The following is a 23,786-nucleotide window of genomic DNA, read 5'->3' as shown; positions in this document are numbered from 1 at the left end:
GACCTCATGATTGCTGATTGCACTAATAAAGGATGACAAAGATTTTGAGACAGAGAGCAATGAGAGTTAAAAAGCCAGGGGTGTAGAGGAGAGTTTCTAAAATTTACATTTTAAACTGAATCAACCAGTTAACAATTTTATGCAATTTGGCAAACATTTGGGCTGGTCAGAGATGCAAGGAGCTATATATAAAAATCTTCTTGACCAAAAAAATAAATAAATCCAGTCATTCTTCCTCTTTGCATGTCATAGCACAAGGTTCTGAGATTTTTGAAACATGCCTACAAGCTTCCCTCTGAAAATGTGTTTTTATATATATACTGTAGTAAGAACTATACATTTGTTTTCCATTTTAATAAGGAAGACAAAATAAACTAATGTCAATGTAAACTGTGTCCCTGTTTCTTCCGAGACTGCTTTTCCACCTTGTAAACTTGCTTCTCACATCTGCATTTTCACATATTGCTGTATATCCATGTTGAGATATCTCCATCTGTTGCATTTCTAATTATTGTAGCTTGATAAATGCCAGGCACAAAGGGACAAGTTCTCATAAAAAAATTGGGACAACATTTAATGAGGGGTGATGGCAGTGCTAGAAAACAGGTGCATCTCCTTAAAATTATAAAGGCAGGCAACTGCTAGACTGTGAGACTAAAACTTTAAACACTGGCCATTAAGTAATAACCACCAACACAATAATAATAATTTGTATTGTACTGTGGACCCTTCAAGAGCATTCCACCTCTCTGAGCAGGTAGAATAAATGTTAAAATGCAATGGGAAATCTATATTGTTCCTTGTGGCTTCATGAGCTTGGCTTCATGTAATGTGGTCAGTTTGTTTAATGTGCACAATACAATGAAATATCCACTTCCCTCATCATGCAAAGCCACAATAAAACAATAAAAAGTTAGGTAAATCAAACTTAGCATTTTATAATAATGAAGCTGCTACTGGGCTTAGTTAAGCCTGTTGCACTCAACACTATAAATTATACCAAGAATGTACAAAAAGAGCTTTAGTATAATAGATAGTGCTGCATGCACTTTTTCAAAGAGCTAGAATCACTGAAACTATTAAATAAGCATGCATGAGATTTTGCTAAGAAGACTCAACTGTAACTCACAAAGATGCTAAAATGGTTCATATCCTGCAAAGGATTTAATGAAAATGATCAATATTGATTTTATTGGTTAAATTATGTGATTATGTACCATCAAATCACTTTTGACTCCAAGCAACCACATAGATTTTCGCCATGATGATCTGCCCCTAACCTGGTCTTGCAGATTTTCCAACTGTGCATTCAGAGACACTGTGACTTAGTCCATCCACCTTGCTGCTGCTTGTCCTATTCCACCTGCCATATAAAAATCAGTTTTTCTTGAGAGATGATTAACCTAATATTTCCTATCAAATCCATTCAAAGTCCATCAGATTTGTCTATAATCTATAGAAGACCAAGTAGACATACGTACAAAAGAGAAGATTTATCAAAATTTATAGCTCGGGTTGAACTGTGCGGTCCTTGGTGCTCTATGACCTTGGTGGGTTTTTTTTACAGACATTTCATTACCCAACTAGGTAACATGATTAGTGCAATGTAATTAGGCTAACTGATGATGTTACCTAGTGTGGTAATTAAACATCTCCAAGAAAACTACTAAGAGCAGCAAAGTCCCCACAAAGTATGGCTGATTGAAAGAATGTTCTTCAGATACAGTTCCCAGCACCTTTAGCCAAGTTGATCAGTGGTAAATACTGTGAATATAAATCAAGATCATGTGGAGAGCCACAGATGCTCTATCTTTGATGTAAAGCAAAATATGTCAGCTAGAACTGGATACTCCATTACCAATCCCAGATAAATGGACCATGCTGGACAGAGGTAGCTAAGAACATTGGTTTTTGGATCTGGATGAGCCTCACTGAAATCCAGGCTTAATTGTGAACTCACTGCTTCTCTCCACTCTTTCCTACCTCTTCTGATTGTAGAGAATGACCATAATGGTCTTTATTATACAGCTATCAACTGATGGATTATATACTATCAAGTTGATGTCAATTTTTAGCAAGAAACCTAGACAGATCCTCTTATAGATGAGTACATTTTTATAAGGATTTACTTAATGGCTATGTTCAAATAGCACACTTAACCACAACATTCACACAATTTGCTAAACTTGGATAGTTTTAATATTGGATCAACCAAGATTGCTATTGAAATTGCAGGTATGATAACATCTGGAGGGCACTAGGCAGACAGAGGACAGCTGAGTGGTCAAATACCTGTTTACTGTATAGAATATCCTGAGTTATTCCCCAGTTTTCAAGTGAAAAGAATTGGGGACTTTTTTGCTGCAGTTTTTCCTGCTATAGAGATTTTCTTCTCGTGAAAAGAAGCAATGGAATTATTTGCACCAATGGGTCTTACTCGGTGGCATGGTCTTCACAAAATACTAAACTGAACCATTAGTGGGATTAGTGCATTGTAAAAAATTATAAGTCTATGATCCAGTTAAGATTTAGATGTTAGAATTAACCCAGAACAGGCACAGCACAGATGATATGCAGGGTTAAAGTAACCGCACTCAGTCAGTTGTGAAAACCTAACCGACTATCCACTTCAGCTTGAGTGTATCAGCCTTAATTTTCCGATTAAAAAAACCCAAAGAAACCCAAAGAATTAATGCAAATATAGAAATCTAATATGTTCCACACATGAATGTTGCCACTGGACAAAGAGAAGATGTGTTCTCTTGAAACCAAGGATTCCAAATTGACTGAACTGTTTTAGAACTCAATCTGCTAAACAGGTTTTTGTGCAGCCCTATTTATTTTCTTAGCATGCATGAAGGATATGTTCTAAGAGGGAGTGTAAGAGCGGATGGAGAATTTTCCTCCCTTGGCAGCATATATACCCCATGAACTACTCACTCTAATATTTTCTCCATGGAAATGCAGGGTATCGCCAGAGATATTTCAATCTACTTCTGGAAGACTGGGCATAGTCTTCTTCTGGACTCTCCACTTACAGGAGCAGCCACCTGGAAGACCTCGGATGCTGGCACTGCCACATCAGTCACAGCAACCTCTAGCTGGCAGTGAGAGTATCCTTTTTGAAGTCTGACAGGTGGGATGTACACCTACCTGCAGGGTATTTACAGGGAAAGAGGCGATGGGCGGGAAGTCCATGATCTGTAGGTCGTGAACATGGCCATTCATGACCACGGCAGGTAGGTAGACACGGCGGGCCTTGGTGGGGACACAGACCTCGCTGAACTCGTTGTACAGGAACTGGCGGACAATGGCACTCTTCCCGACCCCTTGAGCACCCAGCACGGCAATCTTGAAAGTTGTCACCATGCCTCCCGGCCACAACCCCCGTGCACAACGTGGTGATCAGCTCCTTGGCGCAGTCCGCTGCCTTTGCACTGCCAGGAAGGCCCCTGGGCTGCATATTCTGGCAGCTGTGGATTCAGCCACAGTCAGCAACCATTTCCTCACTGGCTCGGCCTGTCACTGGAAGAGCAAAAGAAATCTCGTCAACCTAGAGAAACTAAGAGAAGTCCTGCTAGAGCAGAGCAAGGGTCCCTCCAGCCCAGTTTCAGAGCAGCCAATGAGATACCTACACACCATATATGAAGGCAGCATCTCTTCCCTATCATTTCCCCCAGCAATTGCACTCTAGTGGTGGATTGTCCCTAGTTTCAAATTTCTTTGGAACTATTAGCTCATAATGGATATCTTTTTCTCCCTGAGTTGTTAAACCCTTTAATACTAATACTTCAGTGTCAGAAGCAGCGAAGTGCTTCTGTGATGAAAAGATTTGCTGATGATTTGTAGGAGAAACATCAAGTCTATGGCACCGTGCGGTGTGAATTTTCAGCTTAAAAGTTTAACGAAGGGGTTCGGTGGTTCACTGCACTGGATGGGCAATCAGCAGGCTCATGTTTGAGACCCATTTCTGTTGGAGGGTGGGGTGAGCTCTCATCACATGCTCCAGCTCCTGGGGGATACCCAGTTGGGGGCTCCTTTCATGTCTCCGTGAAGTTGCCCACTGAAGTGGTATCCATTTATCTACTCATGGTCACTGCTTTTGAACCTCTGGGTTGACAGGATCTGGAGCATGTGATGAGAGCTCACCCCACCCTCCAACAGAAATGGGTCTCAAACATGAGCCTGCTGATTGCCCATCCAGTGCAGTGAACCACCGAACCCCTTCGTTAAACTTTTAAGCTGAAAATTCACACCGCACGGTGCCATAGACTTGATGTTTCTCCTACAATATTTTCAAGCTGCCCACAAATAGCAGCATATTTATTTATTTATTAATTTAATTTATATACCGCCCTTCTCTCAAGAGACTCAGGGCGGTGAACAGGGCAATACATAAAAATTAGATACAAAAGTTAAAATTAGATTATTAAAACATAATTAAACAATGCCCAGAGATAATACAAATTTAAAATTGAAGTCGTTAATAAAAATCCCACCCCGTCCCATCAGGCCAGGCCAGCTTGTTTAAAGAGATAGGTTTTAAGGTCGCGCCGGAAGGAGCGGAGATCGGGCGCCATCCGGAGCTCAACCGGAAGATGGTTCCATAAATCCGGTGCACCCACAGAGAACGCTCTCCCCCTGGGGGCCACCAGTCGGCATTCTTTGACCGGCGGCACCCTGAGGAGGCCCTCTCTGTGGGAGCGTACTGGGCGGAGGGAAGTTGACGCCGGCTGCAGGTGCTCCCCAAGGTATTCTGGACCCATGCCATGGAGGGCTTTGTAGGTCATTACCAACACCTTGAACCTCACCCGGAAGACAAGTGTTAAAAGAATATCAAGTGTTAAAAGAAACAGAACATGATTCTGTATTCCTCCTTCCTGATAAACTCAAAAGTCCTTAGCCATTTCAGATGTCTACATGGTTTTTCTAGGTTCTGACCAGCTTCGCATATTGCATGACACTATGGATACCTAACCATGGTTTATGGAATAAAATTCCATTTGGTTAGATTTGCGCAACATATCAATACTTATCCATGCCTAACAGATCCTTGTGGCTGCATTCACACAACATGTTAATTCATATGCTGTACAGATAGATCATGTGGTTTAGCACAAGGGTGGGCAACTGGAGCCTCTGTCCAAAACAGCCCTTGATTTCTGCTTTTGTAATGTCAGAAACTTGATTATAATTAATGAAAAGTGGCAGCAGATTTCCTGGCGAGTTTGAATTGGGACACAGAAGGAAACTGTAGTGTACGCCCTGCAATAGCTGTAACATAGTTAAGAAACAACCCCCTTAAGATTGCAATGCCCATCTGCACGATTCAAACCTTTTGTTTTTTCTAGCCTTCACCCCCCCCACAAAGTTACGGGCAGCCTTTGGTTACTACTAAAATATTGACTATTTCTGTTTCCTTCATAATATATGAACATTGTGTTGATTCTGATTTGCTATTTTACTTGATGTTTTAATCCAGTTGTGTAAGCCAATTACACTTAGTTTCCAAGTTATGACCGTAATGGAGCCTGTCCATCATGGTCATAACTCGTGATGATTGTAAATCAGGTTGCCCATATGATGATGACCTGAATTTATGACTTTTTTGCGGCAGTCATTAAGCAAATGCCATTGCCATTAAGCAGACCCATGGTTTGCTATGCGGCAGTTTAGCAAAAAAAAACCCACAGAAATGACAGTTTTCAGCAAAATCGTCATAAAACTCGGTCACATGAGGGCAGGACATTGTAAACGGCTGTAAATGTGGCCCAGCAGTCACATGACTACAAGGGAAGGTGACCATCAGAACTTCAAATCTGGGTCATAAGTACCCCGAGGGAGGTTTGTTGTAACTATGAACAGTCACTAAGTGACCCATCGTAACTCAAGGACTACCTGTAAAGTCATTTTGTCATAGAAATGGCATATAATTTGATAAATAAGCAAATATGTTCAAGAAAGGAAACATGCTCTATTGCAGGGGTGTCAAACCCAATTTCATTGAGGGCCGCATCAGCATTGCAGTTGCCCTCAAGGGGCTGGGTGGGCGTGGCCAGGGTGGGCGTGGCCTACTGGGTAGGCGTGGCTAGAGTGCATATAGCCTACTGGGTGGGCATGGCCAGCTCTACATCGTTCACATCAAGGGTGCCTATGGGGGCCTGGGTAGGAGTGGGACAGATCTGAGGGTCTCTGGCAGAAGGAGGGTCTCTGGGCCAGGGCCAAGGCAGTGGGAGCCGTTCCCTCACTGTTTCCAGGATGGCTTCACAGGCCACATGAAACCACTTCGCGGGCCAGATCCAGCCCCTGGGCCTTGTGTTTGACATGTCTGCTATATTGCATGCAGCCTGAGCAATAGTTGGGGTGCTTACCTTAGGAAAAAAAAAGACTGGAGTCAGTCTCTCCCCATTTATCCCTTAGAAAGATTCTATACCTTTGAAAATCAAAAATCAGGTACAAATCGCACCATTGATACTTCCTTTTCCTGTATTTTGAAGATAAATTTTAGCAGGGGAAGAAACTTTCCCCTTGCTCTTCCTCCTTTATATTTAGCACTGGTGGACATTTCTTCAATAAATACAAGTTAATTAAACTGTTATGTCATTTCTGTGTCTGTCTAATGTAATGTACTAAGGTAATGTACTAATCATTCCAATATAATTAAGCCACGCTGTGTGTTATTTGAGGAAGCCTCTCTAGAACAGGACCTCTCAACCTTGGTAGCTTGAAGATGTGTGGACTTCGACTCCCAGAATTCCCCAAGACACCATGTAGAATAATTTCTCCCTTCTCCCCATCATTCCAGCATAAATTCAGCATTCTTAATTCCTCAGCAGTCAGACAGAACATAAAAGTAGTCCTCGATTTACAACAGTTTGCTTAGTGACTGTTTGGCGTTACAATGGCAATGAAAAAGTGACTTATGACCATTTTTCACATTTATGAGCGTTGCAGCATCCTCAGTCACATGATCAAAATTTGGATGCTTGGCAACTGACTTATATTCATGACGGTTGCAGTGTCAATTGATCCTCTTTTTGTGACCTCCTGACAAGCAATAACAATGGGGAAGCTGGATTCACTTAACAACCGTATTACTAACTTAACAACTGCAGTGATTCACTTAACAAATGTAGCAAGAAAGGTCATAAAATGGGGCAAAATTCACTGAACAATCATCTCACTTAGCAACAGAGATTTTGGGCTCAATTGTAGTCGTAAATTGATGGACTACCTATATATATATATTTTATTTGTGACTCTCCCTCCCTTTAACCAACTCATGGCCATGCAGTGAATTGTTAAAAAATAAATAAATAGTTGAAGTTCCCCTATACTGCCTGTTTGTTGTACATTAGCTTTTCCCTACATCAGACATGTCAAACTCGCGACGTCACATGACGTCGCGTGACATATTGGAGCTTTTTCCCCATTGACGGCAATGGGGTGGGCACAGTTTCCTGGTGAAAGCGTCCGGCCCATGGGCCGGCAGTTTGACACCCCTGCCCCACATGATGCACACCTGACAAGGTGGAAAGGAATTCCCAGAATTTCCTAGCAGCCTATTTCTTGGCTATGAACTCTGGGAGCTACAGTCTCAGTGTATCTGTTTGGAAAATTGTCCATCTGCATAGAGAAAAGACAAAGGTCAGCTGAGATGGTAGAGAACATCCTCACCCTAACTGTCTTCTGGTAAATGGCACATGGTGACTTGTGGCTATCATGAAAGCCATTTTGTCAGCATGCTATAGTCAATCTTCAATATTTCTCACTGACTCCAAAAGTAGGGGAAATTCAGCTATCCCCAGCTTCTGGTGACTTCCAGGTATGTAGCCTTTACTGAAAGAAAAATCAGAAATGGCCTACTACAGGGTGAAAAACCTGGGAATTCCTGAATCCTTGCTCTCTGTGTCATCAAACCTACTTTGTGGTAGCGCCTTGCTAGAGGAATGCTCTTTCACATGAGATTTAATCAAAACTTGATCATTTCCACAAGTTCCATATTCCATACATATCCCTTGCTGCATTCACACAAAGTACTTGAAGCTGGTTACTAAATTAACCATTTTTCTGGACTCATAAAGTACAACAAATCATAAACCAAGCAGATAGACTAAATTCATACATACTAAGCAAGGAGAAAAACCATGATTAACACTAACCAACCTGCCTAGTTTAGCTTGTTGTGTAAATGCATCAATTTCATCATTGTACACCACCTTATGCTCTCAAAAAATAATAATCACTCATATACGGTATTTTCTTCTTTCCCTTTCTCAATGAATCTGAAAATCAAAGGTTTGCAAGTAAAAACTTTAGTTTTGCTCAACACAGAACTATTATTCTTCCTCCTTTCCCACAACTATTAGACGAGTGAGCAGTGTTTCAAAATGTTTGACATTCTGCTCTTCTTTGGTAGCACCCAAGCAAAAATCAGTTGCACAGATTAAATATCTCCTTTTGTGTCCTGAATGACTAGTGCCTTATTTCATTTTTCTTTTTCTGTACTCAACAACCCCAATATTGTCTCCCAAAGGTTTGCTTTTTAATTTTTAATCCCACTTCTTATCCTTTTCTTTTCTTTTTACAGAAAAAGGAATGGTAATAAATAGCACTTTTTAGTATTATTTAGTCTACCGGTAATTTTAATAGAAAAACTGCATCATAGAACAGAATTTTATGTATTTCCATGTATCCCCATGTATTTTAGCCTATAAATCCCATAATTCCCTGTGGTTGAGTTGTGCTGGTTGTGCTGGTTACAAGTGACCATGTAGACTGCTGAGTCCTATTACCTGGTCAGTGCAGGAATTCGTATTAAAGCATCCTCAACAAATGCCTTTCCATGGAAATTGGGCTCCTCTGATTACTGGGCTATTAGTTCCATTACTGCACTGCTCTTACAATTGGGAAGTTTTTCCTAACATCCACCCAGGATTTCCTATGGCTTGTGGTAATAATTCATAAGGATGATGTTAAAAAAAAAAAGTCCTGACTTTTTTTCTGCAAATGCCTCTTTATATTTCCTCTCAGTCTACAAGAAGGTTTTTTTAAAAAAAAATCAAGATGGAAAATTCCAGGCCCCATTCTATACAAGCACAGCATGTATCACACACATAAAGAGGGACAGGATTTCAATTACACTGTCATGGCTGCCATCTTGATATTTTAAACAGCCACCCCCCATGCACCAGTTTGGTCCAGTCTAGTTAAGGTACCAGTTCTAGTCTTGCCTTAGGCATCCAACTGGATGACTTTTGGCCAGTCACTCTCTCTTAGGCCAACCCACCTCACAGGGTTGTTGTTGTGGGGAAAATAGGAGAAGGAAGGTATCTTCGCTGCCTTGAGTTATGTACAAAAATAGTAAAGGTGGGATAAAAATAATTCAATAAATAATTCAATAAATAATTCAATAATAAAGACTTTGATTTCAACCATCTTTTCTCAAGGCCAAAAAACTCTGTTCTTCCCATTTCTCCTCTCAGGATGGTTTTCAGTTGTCCCACCAGCTACTCTATCTGTGTCCTAGTTTGATTCAGTCCTTTGTAAACAGTGGCACAAAGAATTGGACCGACACTTAAAATAGGGTTTGATGAAAAAGAAATCACATTTCCAACTGTTATCATTCTTAATTTTCTGAAAGAGATCATACATAATGGCATAACAGACAAGCAAATGGAGTCATTTTATGGAACTTTGCTTTTATACAGAGCATTCCCTCTCCCCCACCTGGGTACATCCGACCATCTTTCACTCCTGTTGTGCCCAAAGTATGTCCCTCTCAGGAAAAGAACTCAGGCAGTCACGAAAAGGGTCAAAACCTGGCCAGTGGGTGCTCTCAGTCAGTTGCAGGACTGCTTTGAAACCACTGACTGGAGTGTATTCGAAGATCAAGACCTGAATGCATACACAGATGCCGTACTCTCTTATATTAGAACATGCACTGATAGTGTAACAGCAGAAAAGTGCATTAGAGTTTACGGGAACTGCAAACCCTGGATGACTGCAGAGATACGAACACTCCTGAGAGCCCGGGATTCTGCCTTTAAGGCAGGGGACAGGGACACATACAGAGGCGCCAGGGCAAATCTCAGAAGAGGCATTAGGATGGCGAAACAGCAATACAAACACAAGGTGGAGAACCACTTAGCAGACAATGATTTGAGGCAAGTGTGGCAGGGACTGCAGCACTTAACCAACCACAAGGGCAGTACGAGGAGCATGGTTAACACTGATGCCTCATTGGCTGAGGAGCTGAATATCTTCTTCGCTCGCTACAAGGTAAAAAGACCAGACCCCGTAGCCTTTGCTGGCCGGCCTTCTGATTTTCAACAACTCACCCTATCTGAAGACCAAGTGAGAACTGTATTGAAGGCTGTGAATCCCAGCAAAGCCACAGGCCCAGATGGGGTGCTGGGAATAGTGGTTAAGAACTGTGCTAACCAATTAGCAGGGGTCCTGACAAGGATTTTTAACATCTCCTTGCAAACGGCATGTGTACCATCGTGCTTGAAAGCAGCTACCATTGTCCCAGTCCCCAAGAAAACTGCAGTTGAGTGCCTGAATGACTACAGACCTGTTGCATTAACATCTGTAGTCATGAAATGCTTCGAAAGACTGGTTCTCCAACATCTCATGACATGCCTCCCACTGGATTTCGATAAACATCAATTTGCCTACAGGGGGAACAGGTCGACAGACGATGCCATAGCTACTGCTTTACACTCTGTAGCAAGCCATCTTGAGAAGCCTGGAAGCTATGTCAGGATGCTTTTTGTTATAGCTCGGCTTTCAACACCATTTTGCCGAGCACTCTCATCGAGAAGCTGACTGACTTGAATTTTTCCCCCTCCATCTGCAATTGGATTCAAGACTTTCTCAAGGACTGGTTACAAACAGTGAGGGTTGGGTCTGCTTTGTCCACCCCCCTGAAGCTTTGCACCAGCTCGCCACAGGGCTGTGTGCTTAGCCCCTATCTGTACTCTTTGTACACATATGACTGTGTATCATTCGACCCATCTACTGCGATAATTAAGTTTGCAGATGATACTACTGTGGTGGCTCTTATGGGGATGAGACAGCATACATGGTGGAGGTACAAAAACTATCCATATGGTGTTGTAACAACGACTTGCACCTGAACAACGGCCAAGACGAAAGAGATGGTGCTAGACTTCCGGAGGAAAAAGGAGGAACCTGCCCTGTGTGGAGAGAGTTTCCTCCTTTAAATTTCTGGGAGTCTACCTCTGCGAAGATCTTACCTGGAAAGTTAATACAACCCAGATGATAATGATAATGATAATTTTATTGTCACTTTGAATGTACACCAATCGGCATACATCAAAATGAAATTTCGTTGCGTACAGCTCTCAAAGGGTCACCACCTCCGATATATACTCCTTGTTCGGGGCCCGCTCAAATTTCACATTGTCCATTTTAGTCTCTAGGGAGTGAACGACGGCAAACAGGACAGATGGAAATGAGGCTCCATGTGGATTAGCCCTCAAGTTAGCTTGTATTCTGACAACCTCGTCTTCTTTCCTTTTTCTGATCCTGACTCTTCCACCTTTTCCTTAAAGAGGCCTTGCTTCTTTTCGCCCCTGGAGCACGCTGCTGCCGCCGCCACCAACTCCTGGCCAGAAAGGCCCAACAGAGACTTCACTTTCTCAGGGTCTTGCGGAAAAACAGGGTAGAACAATGGCTAATGACCCTCTTTTACCGGTCTACTATAGAGAGCGTCCTCTCATACTGTATTGTGGTTTGGTATGTTGGTCTAACAGCCGCGGATAGGAAAGCATTACAGAGGGTGGTGAGCACAGCACAAGACATTGTGGGCTGTCCCCTGACACCACTGGATGACATTGCCAGGGCTCGCTGCCTTGGAAGAGTGAGGAAAATTGTCAGGGATGACTCACACCCTGGACGGTATCTCTTTACTCTCCTACCATCAGGTAGGAGATATAGGAGTATAGTCAGCCGTACCAACAGGCTGAAGAACAGCTTTTATCCATGGGCTGTTAGGCTTTTGAACAGGATATAATTTTATAAACTTTATGCATGATTGACTTGCGAGGCCAGTGTGTTGTGCAATTAGCTCACATGGTGTAATAAGATGGAGGGTTTGTGTCACTGTAAGTTGGGGGTGGGGGCACGAAGGGAGGCTCAGCCAATCTCAATGTACACATGGTTGTACTTTGACAATAAAGGTTCATTCATTCATTTCATTATATATGATAACTGCAGCAAATGTTTTATATGCTCAAAGGTGTTAGGATTTACAAATATCTACAATGGGAAGAATGGAGAGTGAAGTCTGTGGAACTGACAGCCTTGATGAAAGAAAATACTTTGACAAATTTTATTTTTACTTGGAAAACAATTTTGGGTTTTTTGCAAGAAACTGAAAGAAATGAAAAGTTGTTTGGGGGATTTGATGATTAGAATTATGTGGCATTCTGGAATCAATGTAGGGAAATGTTAACCTCAGACCCATTTTTTACTTATATGTGTACCAAAAAAAAGTTGTAAGATAAGATAAGATAATCTTTATTGTCATTTTTTACTGTGGGCACGACGACACACATCAAAAATGAAATTTAGTTGCCCGCTCTCAAAGTGAAACACATACATGACACACACCTAAAACATACTATATACAACATATGTATAGACCCACATCCCTACATATACATAACAATAAAATATTAAATACTGTCCATCTTGAATATATAACGGGAGGAGGAAGACTGAGAGTTCACAAGGTTAATGCTGTATGGAATGAAATTATGTTTTTCTATTTTTCTTCTTTTTTGCACTTTCACTTTTTTCTTTTCTGAGCTTTTTTTGTACCAAATCTTTTTTATGTTTATCTTTAAAACATTGTTTTTTGAAAATCAATAAAGTTATATAAGAAGAAAATAATTTTTAACTAAGGATTGTTTTGTTCAAATTTGATCTCAATTTTTAACTAAACCAGTAAAGTAGTTTCTAATAGATTGTGTCATCTTTCTGAGCAGAAATGCCGAACACAAATATTTACAACTTCACGCCTCATCCAAAGATTTCAAACACATTTCCTTATGCTAAATTGTATTTCCCCCCCACACCTTTTATATGTCATTATTATACTGTTTTGAACACTGTCGCTGGTTGATATACTGTGAGACTTTTTAAAAATAAAAACAACAGACAAAGCAGAGGAGCCTTCAAATAGGAGATTAATATCGCTTCTAGTAAAGGAACATGAGAGGTCCTATGGATTTGAAGGTAGAAGCTGCCTTCTCTCTTCCCAGGTAGAGTGACCAAGTATGGAAGGACAGTCCTTTACTAGAAGGGATATTAATCAACTCAGCAAAATGCTGAGAATAAGAACAAAAACTTGTTAAAGAAATAAAATGAGGTTCATGGGGGTATGTGATAAGAGTGGTCAGAGGGAAGGCCTGTTCCACCAGCAGCCAACCTGTTGCCTTTAGGAAGCCTACAGGTAGGGTCAGAATTCAGGGATTACCTACCCCTGTAAATGCATCAACCTTAGATCCCCTCAGTCCCTATTAGAACACAGAATCATAGGGCTGGAAGGGACCATGGAGGTCTTCTAGTCTAACCCCCTGTTCAAGGCAGGAGAGCTTATATCATCACAAGGGTGCAATGATTTTTCTGATGTGGAGAAGAGATTTACAGTTGAGCCACTTCTATTAGAGCCACTTTTCTACTTAATGTAGCTCAATATTTCTCTCATGTTTTTTTTTCTTTTCCATCCTGCTCTTCCTAAATAGTTCAGGTTAGTTTACATTAATTTTTAAACCATTTAAAAACAAAGCCAGATAGAATAAAACTTGTGTAAACACCATATTAAAAGTGCCTGTGGGTCTCTTGAAGGCATCTAAAGAAGACAGACATTTGCTATCTATCAGGTGTGTCTTTTACAAACCAGGGACCGAGAAGTCCTCATCCCAGGTTGATGGGATGACCTGGTCACACCTGAAGAATTTCTTTCGGCAATGTTCCCGCCCATGGGGATCATGTAAACTACAGCATTTTCTTAGGTAAGCTACACCTAAGCTCCTAGGGTTTTAAAAGTAATAACTAGCACTTTATTTTTTTTGTCTTCAAATCTCTGGAAAGCCAAGGTAATAGCTGAAGAACAGGAAGTATAATGTAGCTTCCCCAAGTTGCACTAAAAATCTGCAGTGTGTATGGCAAGTTTAAGATGAGTGGACTTCTATTTCCAGAATTCCCCAGCCAGGGGCAATTCTAGGAGTCAAAATCTACACATTTTAAAGTCACCAAGATTGAGAAATGCTGGTCTAGATACTTCCTCTTGAAGTTGATTAGCCATTATCTTTCCTAGCACCTTTCCAGATATATATATATATATATATATATATATATATATATATATATATATATATATATATATATATATATATATATATATATATATATATATATATATATATATAACAGTTGTTTCCTTTAAACAAGGAAATATCCAGCTCTCTCTCTCAGGGATGCATTACTGTTCTCTTCTAAGTTAATTCTCACTACTTCTTACGCAACGATGTCACCTTTATTAGGCATGGATCTAAAGAATGGATGGCAAGCTAGTCCACCCCAAGCAATACCATATGCTCAGGAATCATACGTTGAAAATAATCCAATGTATGAGAATCATTGGACCCCCTCTTAGCTGACTCTGCAAAAATACCTGTCAACCCACGTGCAAAATATTTTATCAGAAAACAGCTAATTTGAAAATCACAGTAAGACATTGTTTCTGGGAGCCAAGGAGCTTGAATGAAACTGCTAATTTCCTAGCAAGACTCTGCTAGAAACAAATTTGCTGATCAATACGTACATAATAAACTTGGAAGTTCCAGGGCTGCAGGTAGCCTCCTCATACAGTTGATGTTTGTCCCTCAAGTCTCCTCTAATCATAACTGCTGACAATTGGAGCAGCTCCCACCCCCTCCAAATTGTTAAACAAAGGGTCACCTATCCTTGCAACATGGCTTCCAAATTAATAGAAAGAGTGTGGAGACATTATAGAATCTAGAGAGATAAAAAATAAAGAATTTTTTTCTTTCCATCAGGCCAGCCAGGGATGTATTGTTGAAACTGTGCTTTGTTTAAGCACTACTGTTCATTCTTCCCCCCCCCCTTTTTTTTTTGCGGTGAGTTCCTGAAGTTGCAGTCTGCACATCATGAGAAATCTTTATTGCAGGAACGCAGAGTTTTTCCCAATTCCTCCAAAAATCATGGTTCAGAAGAACATAAATATTTTTGTTTCGTTCACCTTTAGGTTTAATTTTAATTTTGCAGAGTTAATATAATCACCTTAAAGGTAAAGGTTCCCCCGCACACGCGTGCTAGTCATTTCCGACTCTAGGGGCCGGTGCTCATCTCCGTTTCAAAGCCGAAGAGCCAGCGCTTGTCCGAGGACGTCTCCATGGTCATGTGGCCTGCATGACTAGACGCCAAAGGCGCACGGAACGCTGTTACCTTCCCACCGTAGTGGTCCCTATTTTTCTACTTGCATTTTTACATGCTTTCGAACTGCTAGGTTGGCAGAAGCTGGGACGAGTAACAGGCGCTCACTCTGTTACGCGGCACTCGGGATTTGACCCGCCAAACTGCCAACCTTCTGATCGACAAGCTCAGCGTCCTAACCCACTGAGCCACCGCGTCCCTTTATAATCACCTTACAGTTATGTTTTACATGCTCCTACATATTAAAGTTATCTTGGGGGCCAAGGAATTTGGAGGCTGCATATGGCTCTAAGACTTCAATCATACAAATCTGTTTTATGCTACAAATAAGATATAAACGCTCTTGCTTTATCATCTATACCGTTGTTTCTCAACCTTGGCAACTTTAAGATGTATAGACTTCAACTCCCTGAATGCCCTAGCCAGGATTGTCGAACCAGAATGCCCCACCTAGGCTGGCTGAGGATTTCTGGGAGTTGAAGTCCAAACTTCTTAAAGTTGCCAAGGTTGAGAAACACTAAGCTATATCTTTGGAGATTTTTTTTCTTACATGGCGAAAATGCTCTAATAAAAAAATTCTGTCCCTTTCCATGTTCTGGGATATCTTATCTGGTTGATGGGTTGGTTGTTTGTTTTTAAAAAAAAGAGTTAGACCTCATTAGCAATGGACAGGACACCACTAGGAAATACAATGCTGTAGGCCAGACCCAGAACTTGACAATAATATCCTGAGGGAAGTCAGAGGCAACCACTTTTAAACAGCTGCCAGGAAAACTTCATGAACCTATCCACTAAATTACCGAAGAGTTGAGTTTGACTATAAGGATTTGTAACTCTTTTTTACTATGTTAAAATTGTAACTGGGTAACCAATAAAGGTACCTAAAGGTTATCCCCCCAAACTTTTTTGGGCGGAGGGGAGCTGCACATGGCTTCCAAAACTTTAGGTTGTACATATCTGCTCTAAAGCATACTCTTTCCTCCCACCAGACACAGCTTGAGTATTTTTTTCATAGGAAAACAGTACTGTATTCTAGTCCCCTTTCTCTGCCCTGCAAAAGGCCACATGTCTCAAATGCCAGAAACATGTTTAATATTGGGAGAAAGTGTATCCCCCATTTATGTCCTGTCTTTGGAGTTCAGAGGCACTCTGCTTTGCAGCACAGTTCTAGCTAAAACAGATTGGACTCCTGACCTTACTGTGGGACGTGTGAAATAGCCAAAAGTTTTTCACAGTTTGTCTTAGCATGGCAAGAACGTGACATCTGTGGGAAGCGTATGCCAGGATCACAAGGCAAGCACATGCTGAGCAGCCGAGAGCAATGACACATCCATGCACCCAAGAAGCAGATGTGCTCCCACAAATGGAGATAGCAACAGCCATCAGCTGAGCTGAGGCAGCTGTATTATATGCCAGTAGCATGCACAAGCTGTAAATCTGGATGTTAAACTGGAGCACATGGTCGTTATGGATGCATGAAGTTGGGCTGTTGCACAGTAGAATTTTGCTTCTAAATGTGCATTTCCATTTTGTCTTAGAAGTATTTTTTCCCTCCCAAAAGGACTGGGGAACTGGAATCGAAAGGTTTGGAAATGGATTTATATAGAAGACTAATTCATCTATCTGACCCAGGCCATAAACCAGAGAGCAAGCACCTCCTAATAACTCCAATAACTGAGTTAAGCTACATGCAGTTGGAAATCTTCCCAATGTTCGTATCCCAAGCATACCTAATGGGATGTTACAATGGTGCCAAATTGACACTCCCACTGCCTGATCTTTGCCCCACAGCTAAATGTTTAACCATTCTCAAAAAGGCTCATGAGAAAATGAGGAGGGGAAGGGATTAGGAAGAAACTTATATAAATGCACAAGAGGCGCTTGTGGGATGCACATCCAGAAAGAAGGACCTATTGGGTGTAACTGAAAGTGCCCACTACTATTTCTGGAAGGAACCTAGCCACAGCACCTGTGGTGTGAAAAACCAGGGGAAGCAAGTGGGCCTAGTTCAGTATTTCTGAACCTCAAAAACTTTAAGATGTGTGGACTTCAACTTGTCTGGCTGGGGAATTCTGGAGGCTGACATCCACCCATCTTAAAGTTCCTGAGATTGAAAAACATTGGCCTAGTCGTGCAAGAACCTACTCCATTCCCACCAGCAGTCCTGAGTCTGCAGCCAAGCATTTTTTTCTAAAGATCCTTCAGGTATGTTTCTCCCCTTGCTTGATTTAATGTACCCTCTTTCTATAGTGACCTGCTGAAGGCTGAATTCCTCCTCGGTTGGCCCAAGTCTGCCCCCCCCACCCTCTCTGGCTTCAGCATCTCCTTGATGGCAAAGTACGTTTTTTTTAACACTACAGCAGAAGCCACAATTTTGCCCTCCCTCCCCCAAAACACACCATTTTGGGAGATGTGGAAGGGAGAAGCAGTAGCAGAAGAAAATGACAGCGAGAGTTTCCTTCTGGTGGCATTTCGAGTCACTGTCACGGGATCGTCCACTGCCTTCCTTCCCCCCCTCCCGCCACCAGGCGACTCAATCAGCAATTGCTGAGCCTCGTCCCCTGCCTTTTCTAGGGGGGAAAATCAGCTCTTCCCCACGAACCCCGTGGATGCTGGTGCTGTTAGGAAGAGCTCACGGGACCCCTGCCACCCCACACCTCATTCTTCCAGGGCTGCAATTGTAACTTGGCCTTTCACTGGCAAGCCAACATCCCCCTTCACCTACAGCAGGTACCTGGGACACCTGAGCTGCTCCCGCTCTCCTTGCACATCCATCACCCTCACTGTTGCAAGGGGGGGGGGAAAGTCCCCTTCTTTCTCAACATCATTTCTCTCTCCTCTCCTCTCCTCCCGCCACCCGGGACATCCCTTACCTTGCAGTGATGAGCACGCCAAGGACACTCTTCCCCCACTGTGCAATGTCTCTGGTGACGGATCCTAAATCCTTGAAATCCGTGGGGGGGCCGGCTGGCTGTAGAGAAGGGGAAATATTCCATTCAGTAGTCCCACCCTGATCTTGGAAGAAGGGGGAGGCTGGGGGAGACAACTGCGATCGCGGACGCGGGCGGGGTGGGGGGGGGGGAAGAGAGAGAGAAGCCTACGGCTACTTGTAGGCAAGAGAGCAGAAGGGACTTGAGGTGGAGGCAGATCGGCTGCTTCTGCAATTCAAGGGGCGGCTTTCTCCCGTCGTTTCGGGATATAAAAAATATGGAATGCGCTCTTCTCGCTTCCTTGGGTAATGCAGAGAAGTGTGCTCGGGAAGAGCGCCGTGTGTGTGTGTGTATGCGTGTGCATGTAAGGAAGGAAAGGGGGGGGAGTAGGAAATCTCCTGCTACTGACTGCTGGAGATCCACTGGGTCACAAAGCCTGACGTTTTTCTAGCCAACTTTGCAAGAGACGAAGCAACGGAACCTCGTCGGGAGTTTTGCGAAATCCTTAGGAGGCAGAAACGTGTCACGCGGATTCGGATGGGCAGGGCCTCTCTCGACCCAATTGCCAGAGACTTCATCGTTTCCTCGTTAGATTTAAATCCTGTCTTTTCTCAAGGGGTTCTAGGTAGCTTCCCTAACGACTTTTACCTTATTTCCACAACAACCTTGAGAGGTAGGTTGGACCAAGAGAAGAGTTTGTCTTCGTGGTACTCGTGGTACTTAACTGCCACTCCACATTGGCTCTCCATAGCCTCAGGTAGTCTCACTGCTAGCTCGTGAGAAAGGGTAGGGTAGGTGGTGAGAAAGGATATGGGCTACACTGGGGAATTGAAAATAGTGCTGAGTTTAGGGGGTAAAAACATGGTCTCTCTTTTTAAAAGGCACCTGGCTGTATAGGAATGAGAATGCCATAGCAGACTGGCAGCATCTATGCAAATAATAAAACATGGTTTGCTTACTTACCTGTGGTTGGCTAATTAAATCACAACTGATGTAGAGAATCATGGAAATGGAAGGGACGCGTCTGTTACACCCCTCTGTTATGTCCAAGAAAACCAATTAAATAATCTATGAGAGATGACTGACAAGCCTGTACTTAAAAATCTCCAGAGATGAAGAACCCTTCCTTTCAGTTGGTAAGGTACTCTACTGTTGTGTAGATCTTACAGTAAGGAAATTTTCCTTTATATTAAGTGAACTACAGGTAACTGAAGCTTGTACACATTATTTCTGATCCTATTACTTTTCGTGTTTCTGACCACCTTTCCCAAGCATTTTATTTACTTGAACAGCTCATCCTAAATTCCTTCAGTCACGAATGAAGGCGAATATATGTGTCCCAGGATAATGTTGCAGGATCCAATCTGGGTTTGTCACAGGGACCAGAGGCTTAGTCTTCGAAGCTTTCGGATTTGTGCTGGAGCCCATCCTCAGGGAACTTCTCTCTAGCAGAGTTTGTGCTTTGGGCTATCCTCTGGGTGGTGTTTATATGATCCCTGTTGTGTGTGGGTTTTTTAGTTGTTTAGCATGAGTCCGAAAGCTGGGAAGACTAAACCTCTGGTCCTGGTGACTGACCCAGATTGGATCCTTCAGCCAATCCTTACAGGAAATACCTGTAAATGAGGATCCCAGAATTATACATATAGGTAGACCTTTACTTACAACCATAATTGGGACCAGAATTTATGTTGCTAAGCAAGGCAGATGTTATGTGAGTTAAACACAATTCTATGGCCTTTTTTGCCCCGGTCATTAAGTGAGTCACTGCAGTTAAGTAGTTCCAGCTTCCCACATTGACTTTGCTTGTGAGAAGCCAGTTGGGAAGGTTGCAAAGGTAGACATATGATCCTGGGATGCTGGAACCATCGTAAATTCATGCTGGCTGCCAAGTAGCCAAATTTTGATCATGTGACTGTAGGGATTCTCCAATGGTGGTAAGACATAAGCCACTTTTTTCAGAGTCAAACTGAATGAATGTAAGTTGAGGATTACCTGTAGTACTCTTGTTATAGTGTCATCAAACTGCAACATAGACAGGAATAAGGACTTTGTGCATCTTTGATCAAGTACTTCTGATGCAGTGTTTCTTAACCTTGGCAACTTTGAGATGTGTGGTCTTCAATATCATGCTGGCTGGGAAATTCTGGAAGTTGAAGTCCATCTTCAACTTGCCATGTTTGAGAAACAGTGTAATAAAGCTAGCATGGACATCCAAAATGGTGCCTCTGGTTCTGCAGGAAGATCTCTTCTGGCTTCCTAAAGATCTTCAATGATGAGGCAGAAGCAAGAAGCTAAGTCCAAAGCCAACCTGACCCCATTTCCACCCAGCAGCTATTTTACTTTGAGCCACCCAGGAATCTTTCCCTTCAACCTCTGACACCCAATAGAAAACTGCTCAGTGTTTCTTTGTAATCAGAAATATAAGAAGCTCTTCCTTCCTTAGGGATGAGAAACTTGTAGCTTTCCAGTTATGCCAAAACTACAGTTTGCATCCTTGTTGGTGCAGAATGCTGGGAATTGCAGATCAACTGAGCTGGAGGCTCATGATTTCACAGTCCTTGAGATTTTTCATCCCTCAGTCCAAATTTATCTTTTTATGTGTTTAGCAGAACAGTAGCATATGTTTGGAGTAGCCTCAAATGATTAAACAAATGCAAACCATACCTTAAGTGAGCCTCAGTGCATCCCATTTTTAATCAAAATCTGCACTGTTAATTTCACATGGCGATGCTGAATTCAAACAACATTTAGTATAAGAAGGAATTTTAGATTGGCACATTACATTTAACTCACATACTGAATTAAACCATTTTCTGGATCATGCAATACATATATATGGCCATAAATAATGAAATGCACTTGGATTACATTATTACTGAATCAAGCATGTATAAAAATAAACAAGTTTAACGAGAATCCCAGTTAATGTGTCTTAAGTCTTTCATTAATCTGGTTAAATGCACTCGGTGTACATACATGTAGTCTTTGACTTACAACCACAAGTGGGACCAGAATTTCCATTGCTAAACAAGACAGTTGTTAAGTAATTTGCATCCATGTTATTATCTTTTTCGCTACAGTTATTAAGTGAATCACTGCAGATGTTAAATGAATCTGGCTTTTCCATTGACTTTGCTTGTCAGAAGCTGCCTGGGAAGGTCATAAAAAGTAACTACATGACTCTAAGACGCCACAACTGCATAAACACATACTGGTTGCCAAGTGCCCAAATTTTGATCACATAACCGTGGGGATGCTGCAATAGTTGTAAGTGCACAGATTGGTTTAAGTCATTTTTCCCCCAGTGCCATTGTAATGGTTGATAAATGAATAGTTGGAAGGACTACCTATAACCCTAATAAGATTTCTTGAACTGGCAAGGAGTGTCTCCCTGTTATTATACATTAATCACAGACAAACTATAGATTATCATTCATAGCCCTAGAACCGACGTGTGTCTGAGCAGTTGTTTCTTTAATTAGATTCTAGTTTGTCTATTGAAGACCACCCCAATACACCATTCTGAAGCCCATCACATATGGGTCTGTGAAAGAGGAAGTTGGAAGTTAACAATAATTGCCTCCGGCTTTTGTGATTCCAGCAGACATTGTTCCTTCCCCAAACCAGTATCTCTCTGCTGACATCCAGGATTCGTTTACAACACCATAAACTTACTGCAAGTAGCTTCCTTCATTTGAAGGAGTGCCCATCCATCCATCAGTGTTGCAGATGTGATATACATACACCTGGCTGCTTTGTTCCAGGTTAGCATCATTTTTTTCTCTCGGGATGGCCAAAGATTATGCAAACCAGATATAGCTTCCCAAGTGTGGTCCGAAGTATGTCCCTCAAGAGAAAGTTTCAGACAAATTTTCATCTAGGGTTGAGTGCTCATGGATCTTAGCACTTTTTGTAGATCCATTCTTATCCACCCAAACTGCACTATTAACATTCAACATAAAAATGCCAAAAATTGGTGTTTTGTGCTGTCCTCCGCAAAACGCTCTGATACTCTTAAAAAGGCCAGGATGCGTTTAAGTCAGGTTCAACTCCTATGACATGAACATGCAGTTTTCCAGGCTACAATATAGACATTTTTATTTGTTTTGCTTGTATGCTGCCCTTCTCACCTAGGTCTCTTGTTTGCCATTGCTTTCTCTCAGGATATTTTAGTCTCCAGCTACATACTTATCAGTCCTGAGGCTCCTTAAACTCCTCAGTCAGCCAGGTGCTACTGCACCACTGAGAGGGACCCTTTAGCATCCCCCTCTCTCACCATGAACACCTTTATATGCCACTGTATATATAACAGTATGTTCTGTACCAGCCTGCTACCGGCCCTGCAGAAAAGGCAGGGACAACCCCTTTACAAACGGCAAGAGGCTGGAATAAAGCCTGCCAAATTTATTAACATAAAACAGACACCAACCATGAAACAGGAGCTATGAAACAGGAACTATCCAAGCGGTTGCCTTCAGCAAACCAGCCCTCCCACACATTCCCCTTAAATACAGCTCAGGGCGTGGCCTCTCTCTGCCTCCTTCTGAGGTGCCCCATTGCCTTCCTCTGTTTACTCCTGATTGACTGCCTCCTGCGTCGGGCGTCCTTGAACAGGGCCAGCTGTGGGTCATCTTCATCCATGCTGTCAGGCTCACACAGCTGGGTCTCCACCAGGTGGGAGGGGCCTGGCTGAGGGCTCTGCGGAGCCTCAAAGCCATCATCAGCAAGCTCTTCAACACCCCCCTCCTCCTCCTCTGAGTCATCCGACCCAACTGCCGAACCCACAGGCTGACCCTGAATCACAACACTGTACTGCATATACTGTAGAACCACTGGATATAACAGTAGGCGGATTACAACAAAGAAAGCCACAGAGCTCTCAGAAATGGAAAAATGGTGTACAGTTGTGATTGAAAATTCCTATCTGCCTATCATGGCAGAATAGTCAAAAACATGATGTTGCTGGAAGGACATTTTGATTCCCACAATGAATGAATGGCTGCAAAAGTTGATGGAGTTAGCAGAGATGGTTAAATTGACTGCTTTGATTAAAGAAAAGAAAACAGAGTTTTGTTTCTACTTGGAAACTGCTTCTGGACTTTGTGCTTGAGGTGGAAAAAAATGAAACTTTGATGTTGGGTTTTACCGATTAGATAGGTTTGTTGCTATAGAAATGGCTAGTTTATATTAATATGTAAAAGTAAAAAATTGAGGTTTGATGCTATTCTTTTTCTACTGCGCTAAAGGGAGTCGGAAGCCAACACCTTTTCTTTCTTTTGCAGTACACTTTCCCCTTCCCTCCCCCTCCCCCCCACTTTCCCACTATTTTCTTTTGGGGTTTTTTTGTATTTTATATGATATAAACTA

At 42.1% G+C, this 23,786-nt stretch overlaps 1 protein-coding gene across 1 annotated transcript in view; it reads right to left on the bottom strand.

Moving 5' to 3' along the window:
• The window catches only part of RASL10B (RAS like family 10 member B), a gene marked incomplete at its 3' end in the record, with an annotated part of 46,366 nt that extends 27,920 nt beyond the window's left edge, over window positions 1–18,446 (bottom strand). The window contains exons 1-2 of the mRNA XM_081314289.1: window positions 18,363–18,446; window positions 3,154–3,525 (exon numbers count right to left, since the gene is read on the bottom strand). Coding sequence (XP_081170415.1) covers window positions 3,154–3,369 — 216 coding nt within the window. The 5' untranslated portion in view covers window positions 3,370–3,525; window positions 18,363–18,446. The remainder of the gene's footprint in view (window positions 1–3,153; window positions 3,526–18,362) is intronic.
• Window positions 18,447–23,786: the final 5,340 nt, after the last annotated feature.

The sequence above is a fragment of the Vipera berus genome (assembly GCF_964194415.1).
Source record: "Vipera berus genome assembly, chromosome: 1".
Classification (NCBI taxonomy): Eukaryota; Metazoa; Chordata; class Lepidosauria; order Squamata; family Viperidae; genus Vipera; species Vipera berus.
This window is presented reverse-complemented; position numbering and strand designations above follow the sequence as displayed.